Source organism: Dendrobium catenatum, unplaced genomic scaffold, assembly GCF_001605985.2.
Source record: "Dendrobium catenatum unplaced genomic scaffold, ASM160598v2 fragScaff_scaffold_1369, whole genome shotgun sequence".
NCBI lineage: Eukaryota > Viridiplantae > Streptophyta > Magnoliopsida > Asparagales > Orchidaceae > Dendrobium > Dendrobium catenatum.
The window spans coordinates 1,014,932-1,023,441 of NW_021319831.1; the positions used below are offsets into that span (position 1 = coordinate 1,014,932).

Below are 8,510 nucleotides of genomic sequence, written 5' to 3' on the forward strand. Positions count from 1 at the left end.
CGCAGGGGCTCCACGCCCTCGAGCGTTGTTTCTCAGCGCAGCCATTCATGTCGGTGCAATTCCTACAGCGTGCCATGGCACTGCTCCGCTCGCTGCACTCTCACCTGACCCATCTCGTTCATAAGCTACACCTTCCCGGCGGTGACAAGTGGCTCGACGAATATATGGATGAGAGCTCCCGCCTCTGGGAGGCCTCTCTCGTCCTCAAGCTCGGCCTCTCAAGCATGGAGTCCTATTGTGCTGCAGCAGCCAACATCATCACATCCCTCGACAACAGGCACCTCTCGCCTTCTCCCCTCCTCACCCGCCAGGTATCACATTCCGCTCTTCTTAATAGTTGATTCGTTCTCTTTCTCAGCATAACTACACCTCTCGGGTTTTTATAGGTGATGCGGGCTATTTCAAACTCGAGGAGGGAAGCTGCTGGGCTTGAAGAAGAGAACCGGGTGTTGGTGGAGAATAGAGTGCGCCCGCTGGCTCTCCAACTCGATGAGAGGGTCCGTTCAATGGAATCCAAGCTCCACGGCTTCAACGGATTCAGGGGAGTCCTCTACGCCATGAGGAATGTTAGCTCCTTCATCCTCATAATTCTCCTATGGGGCTCCGTTTCGTACTGGCCGGACCCGAGTTTGGGTTGCCGAGGTGCTCCCGCCGAATGCACGCTCTTTTATGGCTCCGGGTTCATGGTGTCTTTGGCGAGGCTGCAGCACCGTTTGCTCGGGGCGATGGAGGGAATGGAAGACCGAAAGGGGATTCTGATGCACGAGCTCCGGCAGGCGAGGGCCGCCACTGAGGAACTCTGGGAGATGGAGAGATCCGGAGGTTTGATGGGATGCTGTGAGCTTGATGCCGTTGCAGGCGGGCCGGCGTGGGAGAGAGTGGAGAGGTTCAAATGTTGGTTTGGTTTGCTGAGGTCCGGAACGGAGAACCTTGTGGGTCAGCTGGATGACTTCTTTGAAGAGATCGTTGAAGGGAGGAAGAAGCTCTTGGATTTGTGCAGTCACAGATAGAAGATTAGAAAGAGAATCTCATAGCTAGATTGGTCGTCAAAAACATCAATGTTCCTGCGTTCTTAGGACTTTATGGGTATGTTTTCTAATTTAAGCATTCTGTAGCCTCAATTTGTATGTTTTGCATGCTTTTCCCTTCGGCTGTTCAGTGCTGTTATGTTTAGCATTCTACCAAAATTACTTCGACATTGGGCAGGTAGAGAGAGAGAAATGTGCAGTGTAATGTGCTATTATTATAGTGCTGCTGTAGGATAGGTTGGCACGAAAGGGATCTGTAGCCTACTGCTCTCTTTGGTGTAAGAACCTTCTGGAATTGGTGCTAATGTAAGCTTTTGTTTGTCGGAGGGAAGACGAAATTGAACCATTTTCTCTGTCTAGTGTTGAGGCAAAGGGCACAAGGGCTTTCCGAGAACTTGAATAAATGTCTGCTTTTACTTGGCTTTTAGTGATGGCCGTCTTTTGTTATCATTAATGATTTTCGTCACAGACGAGCAAAGCGATTGATTAGAGCTCCCAAAAAAGAAAAGAGATCCTTGTTTCCTCCAAGATCACGACAGCTATGAGGGAGAAAAAAAGGTTCGAGTGTTGGCTTTTGTGATCCAATGCCGGCCTCCTGTACGGTCGACAATGATGAAAAGCCTTATGAAACTGCAGCCTCACAGCTGTCTATTATTTTCTTAAGGAAATCAAGGGCCAAAGAGCAGTTTATCGAATAAAATTAAAATATGAATTACAAAAAACAAATTACAATCATATCACTGAGATTAGGGGAAATCTACAATTAAGAAAAGAGCATTAAAGCTAAAGTACAGTGAAGATAAATTGATTCACTACAAACTGCTTCGGCAAAAAGATGTAGAAGTACGAATGTGCAACTTGCAAAAATGACAAATTCCTATTTATTATGTTTTTTTTTTTTTTAGAAACGCATAAAGAACTAAAGAAGTTTTATTCCGATGAAAATATTTTTCAAATTTGAGAGAGGCTTATTATTGTGTAAATGGAGTTCCGAGCAAAAAGTTAGTTATGCCCTCCACATATGGATTAATTATTCCTTGCGGATGCTAAACGTCGTCAGAAGACCAACATAAATGCATCACATCACTCCTTCGCTCAGTATCGCAACTCGATATCGTTGATGTGGCTGCACTTGATTCGCCTCTGAACATAGAGCGGCATCTAGCCTTTGCTCAGAATAATTTCGCCTACATCTGAGATATTATTCTTCTATGGGGATTTATGCTCAGAAATATTTCTAAGAAAAATATTTAAATTATAATTTTGTTTCCATCTCCTTTTAGAATTATCTAGTGATTGTCATTGATGATTAATGATCTTAAATGTCTATCTAAATTTTTTACTCTTAATAATGTTATAAAATTATACTTTGAACATTAAACCCCAAAGAACATAATGCATGAGATTAACATCTTTGAATATTGCTCAAATTTTATTTAAACCATGACCAAAACTTGTTCGACTCATAATCCAACATTGATCAAAATTTATTCAAATATTATTTGTATTTTGAAATTAGGATTTATCAATAGTCAAAGACGATTAACAATGGTCAAAGAAGCTTTGAATATGATTTGAAGATGATTTTATTAAAGTTTTAAAAAATTTCAATCGATGTAAAAAACCATGCCATATAACTCCTAGTAATATGTTGATTAGAATCAACATTTATAAATAATATATAAAAATTGCAATAGAAATGAATACAATCGCTTATATAATATATTACATCTAACCACATCAATGATAACAGAAATTGCCCAAATATGATGAAATCAATAAAAAAATAGAGTGACAGGCCATGCAGCAAAATATCCAACAGACGTGGGAAAGTGATGCTTGCCATTCTCATTGAGTGAGTTCCTCCATTTGTTTTGGATGAGTCCAACAAGAGATATATTTCTAATTGGGAGTACCTTTTTCATGGCTCATTAGCTACTTATCAAAACATATGACAGGGCATTCATGGATATACATTAAATTCTCTGATTAACTCAGCCCTTTGACAAGCAAGTGTTAAGTACAAATTTAGTGAAAATATGTTATTTTAGTTGTGTTTGTGTAGAAAATAGTTATGAGAAGAAACAAAATTACAAGTGTTGAACAAGTGCCGCGACCCAGATCACCCACAGGTTTTGCGTCATAATGTTTCCATTAATAACACCCAACCCCTAATTCAGACAATGTAACTCTGTCCATTCATGAATCTTAAGGAGATTACAGTCATGATAGAGCCCAGACCAACGTCTTTACATTGGACATAAACACAACAACATCGGAATCTTTGCAAAATGAGCACCAAAGTACCAAGCTTTTTAATGCCATATCGTCATATTTATTTTCAGGTGCCGCGATGCTCTACAGAGGAAATATCAAAATGTAGAGTCATGCAAATTCAACTAAATGACGCATTAATTCAGCCATTAATTGTGCCATGTCAGCACAACGTTGTAGTAGAGAAAGCTTAACAGCACCAAGGTGATACTTATACCACCGCAGCGCCAACACTTTCAGCACCATAACACTTGATGCCATTTTCTACTTGTATAAAGAAAAATTATGTTCTTTAGTTAGAGGAATTTTTCCATTCTTAGTGAAGTTTTGTTCTTTTGAGTGCCTTCCTTTAGTTTTCCCATAGTGTAAAGATTCAGGGAGACTAGAAAAGTACAAGATACTTTTATTTGGAGTATTGTATAAGAAATTCTATTGTTGGAGGAAGGAGTGTAAAGAATACTATTTGATCTTTCTAGGTGACATTTATGTTTAATAATTTTATTGTATCTTTTTTTTATATGAGTGAAATAAATATGAGTTTACTTTTTTATGCTATTCATGTCTGGCTAAATTTTTGAGTTTTGGGCTATATAGGCTCTTTTGCTTTGAATTAATTTATAAATGTTTTCAATAACTTTCGTTTTGAATTTAGTGCATACAATAGCCATATATGTTACTAATATCTATTGTGATGTATTTCCTCGATTAAGAAATATTTGGATAAATATGAGTACTAAAACAAAATGTTGGCATACTTTGGTATAAGATGTTAAAGGTTCAAGATTCTATGTAGATATTAGAATAGTAAGAAGGCCATAAACCTTCCTTTTCATCCCTACAAGCTAAACATAAATCTAATAATTCATAAGTTCTGATTCACATCTGAAATTAAGAGACTTATTAGAACAATTATATTATTTTACATTCATTATTCCAAAATATCTTATTTACATAAGAAACCAATTTTCCTACAAGTCTCTACTAAGTGGCAAAAACTAAAAAAATAACCATTTTACATTTTGTAGGAAAAATTCTCCATCTATATTAAATATAAATAGTTTTAATCACAATCAAGCATAACATTTCCTTGTGAGATTGACACTCCTCTCTATCACTTTCTTACTTAATTGCTATATATACTTTCATATTTTTTGGGCTTTAATTATTTTTATAACAAGAAAACCTAAACATATTTATATTGCAATCTAGCTTTATGTGTAGCTCACATTATTGACAGAATTGCCCACATAATTTTTTTTTGTTTCATTTTAAGAGAAGTAACATGCATATTGTAATCTTAAACTATATTATTGAACTAGTTGCATATTTAGATCTACTTATATCATATGTTTTTATTTTTACCATTTTTGTTAAAATTTGAAAATGACAAAAAAAAAGCTTTATTTTGATTGATTGTTTAGTTTTTATTCTTTATGCATTATTATTGCTTGTTTTGTGGAACTAGTAGGAATCCATTGTTTTTTGATTTTGAGATAAACATAACCATGATAAAATTTAAAAAATAATAAAAAAATTTAGAGATGTTTGAACTAGTACACGATCTAGACTATCCTACACCTCTTGGAGAGCATGCTAACCCTTATAACAGAAGGAATCCATGAGAGTATCAATTGACCTACAATCCCAGCCAATAATTTTGAATTGAAACCAACCATAATTTAGATGGTTCAAAATTCTCAATTTGGGTGAACTCCTAATGAGGTTGCCAACCTACACTTAGCCAGTTTCTTACAAACTTATGCAATATTTTATCATAATGGTGTCAATGATGATGGTATTAGTATTATACTTAGATTAATTTTCTTTTCTCTTAGTGACAAAGCTAAGATTTGATTGAATTCATTTCCCCCAAATTATAAAATCACTTAGAATGAGTTGGAATCCAAACTATCAAACTTAAGAATGAAATCACATCTTTTTCCCAGTTTAAAAGAGAGTCACTTTATGAAAGTTAGGTGAGTTTAAAAAATTCTTAAAAAATGTGCTCATTGTGCTCTATCAAATTGGTTAATTATTCAAACCTTTTAGAATGGATTGGTAAGATCACTTTGGTAGATTACAGATGCAGCATCTAGATGATCTTTAATGTCAAAGCTATTTAAGAAAATATACGAATTAATTGTAAAAATGGATAAAAATAATTTCTAGTAGCCTTTTGATAGGGTGAATCCTAGGTGAATATTAGGTGTGTATGAGTCAGATGCATTTTCTATTTTCCCTTTGTGGGTCTCCGAAAGAGCACCGCGTGAACGGGTAAATTGGAAGAGACAGATTGGATCGTGCATACGACTGACCATTGAGGATAGAGGCTATCGCCAACACACCCCGATGTGTAGTAATATACACGATCTAATCACAGGTTTCCCCCATCCAATATAACAGTTCGAATAGGGTTTAATAGATGTGGGACCGAGTTTCCCATGGGTGCAAGCCCTCGTGGTTAATTACATCCCAGGCCAGAGCCCGAGAAAACTCTCGATTAAGGATCATATATTATCCCCTCCTTAAATGGGATCGGTACAGGGGTATAGACTAAGAAGTCCTACTCAAAAAGAAGAAAGGTCCGAAGGGTTGAATCAACATGCATGGCTCATAGCAGCATCCGGAGGCTCTAGGGTACTAAAGAGAAAATTGGAGAAAGAAAGACAAGCAATCAACCACATGCGTGAGAGAAGAGATGGAGGTGGCGTCATCCTGTGACACAGATAAGTAGAATTTATGGTCCCTGAAAGGAAGGGACCTACCCGCTATTTTAGGCATACTACGAGACCGAGTGTAGTAGCCTCGAACCCTAAATCTAGATTGGGCTTAGTGTTCTACGAACAACACTAAGACCCGTATCCTAGCTAATGTAGTGCAAAACTTGGACTTACCCCGGCCTAGATTGGGGAGCCAGCTAACCACCTAATCGCTTTAAAATCATACTGTCAAGTCAATTATGAAAGATGGGTGGGAAGTACAGTTCTTTGGAAATAGGACTGACATCTAGAGGATTTTCTAAGTGGTCCTGGATTTATGTGGGTCAGATGCTCCTAGCTAATGCAATTAAATTTTATTTAGTTGGTTACTAATGCAATGCATGCTAGTTGAAATGTCAGCTCATGAATGCTATAGAATTTTAAAAATAGGCTTATAGAAAATAATTTTTTTGAAAAGACTAGGTCTCCCTAGGTTCGGCACTTCATTCTCATAGGCCAGATTATCCGGACTCTACCCGCAGGCAGGGAGATGTCTTATAAGAAGGAAGAGAAGAAATACAATAATATGCATGCGACCCGGACAATTTCGGCAGTTCCTAAAGTTCGTTAAATTTTTATGTTATTTAAAACTTAAAATTTTAGAGATTAATTATGAGTAGAAGAATTTTATAGTCCTTAATGAGCCTAATACGACCCAAGCGAAAATAAAAGTGGATTGTAATAAAGAAACCTAGAAAAAGTAGGTATTTCTACTGCGCACATCAGGAAAGCACATTAATATAAATCAAGAATAATTAACTAAATGTCCATAGATAAATTGCCCTTATTACAACCCAGATATGCAGAAAATAAAGTGGCCGGGCACCACTGCCAACAACCTGGATTTCTAAGCCTATGACATACGCAAATAACTTTGAGTGGGATATTGGTCTTCAGTCTTCTGGGTGTTTTCTTCTCCTTGGACTCCTTGGAACTCTCCTCCTTGGAATCCTTGGATCTCTCCTCCTTGGACTCTTTGGATCCGTCGTGGCTTCAATATCCAAATGAAGAGACAATTCTCCCCTTTGGGGATGATTGCCCTTTCTCTTTGGATATCTGAACCCATCCCACACGATCTTCTAAATGGAAGAAGACTCTCCCCTTTAGGGATGCCTTCTTCTTTTGGAAATTGAGTTGGATAAGGATATCCCAACTCAAAGTTGCATTTTCACAACTCTTAATAAATTTTATAAATATTACATCCATTGAAAAAGGAAAATTCTAGACTCCCTGCATGGTTATCGTAAGAAAAATCACAAGTAGTTTATATGAAAATGAAAATAACTCAAACCATTGACCCTGTGCCAAGCCATGCTCTTAATTTTGAGGGCTAAACAGCTCCACCTGTGCAGTTATAATTATTAATTTAGCCCTCATTTTTATTTAGGGGGAGCTGAGCAAACACCTACATAAAATATTATTAAAAATCATGATAATGCTCCCCCTTTTTATTAGCTTGAGCATGGCCACCTGCACGGAAGAATAGTATACATATATATATATATATATATATATATAATGCTCCTAACCTAAAGGTAAATCTAGCGCTCATCATATCATCCACAGAGTGCAGAAAAGTTAAGCAAACACACCAATCATTTTTCAAACAGCATGCAATGAAATCCACAAAAAGCTCCGGCACACAGCAAAAAAGTAAAACCTAGCGGCCTAACCTAGATCTAAAAGTGGTGCCCTAGCAAACAATTCTATGTGTGTGTAAGGCTGGTGTGGTTTGGATAGGTTCTAAGCAGGGTAGTTAATTAAAGTTATCTAGAGTTCAGGTTTGTTGGTTGTCTGAAAAAAATATTTTAGTTGAAATTCAAATATCAGTGGATTATGGTCCATTTTAATTATTTCAATTTGTTGATCAGTTTTAAGAGCTTAGGGTATTCATATTTGAAGTTTAAATTATTTTAGCCAATTTTGGAAAGTCTCAGGTTTTTCTAGGTATTGAGCTTAGGGTCCAAAAAGTCACTATGAGAAATAGGTCAGATTTAGAATTTCTAACATCTTAGAAAAATACTAGACCTTAAGAGAAGTATTTAGCCAGGTAGTACACTAAATTTGGAGTTTTCTAGGCAAAGTTATGAATTTTCTATGTTTTGGGCCCTAAATGAACTACGGTTGACCAAAAAGTTGACTTTCTAATCTAGGCCATTTTTTTGAATTATGATATTTTTAATAAATAGTAGGCCTTAATTGGAGTCTAATACAAGTGGGTTTGCCTAATTTGGAATTTTATACACTTAGTTATGAGTTTTCTAAGTATATGGTAATTAAGGGAATTTCTAAATTTCATAATAAAGAGCTGATTTTATTGTTTTGATCCAAATCAGCTCTAAACTGATTAGAATCACTCCCAAATGTCAGGGATGACCTGAGAAAGTGATCCCAAGTGTTTGGAGAAAATTTGGGATTTTTAATAATTTTTAATGATTTATTATTAGGG

General features: G+C 36.5%; 1 protein-coding gene across 1 annotated transcript in view; it reads left to right on the forward strand.

The window, feature by feature from the left end:
* The window catches only part of LOC110112369, a 5,861-nt gene extending 4,851 nt beyond the window's left edge, over positions 1-1,010 (forward strand). The window contains exons 2-3 of the mRNA XM_020844566.2: positions 6-311; positions 387-1,010. Of these exons, the coding sequence (XP_020700225.2) occupies positions 6-311; positions 387-1,010 (930 nt within the window). The remainder of the gene's footprint in view (positions 1-5; positions 312-386) is intronic.
* The last annotated feature ends 7,500 nt before the right edge of the window (positions 1,011-8,510 follow it).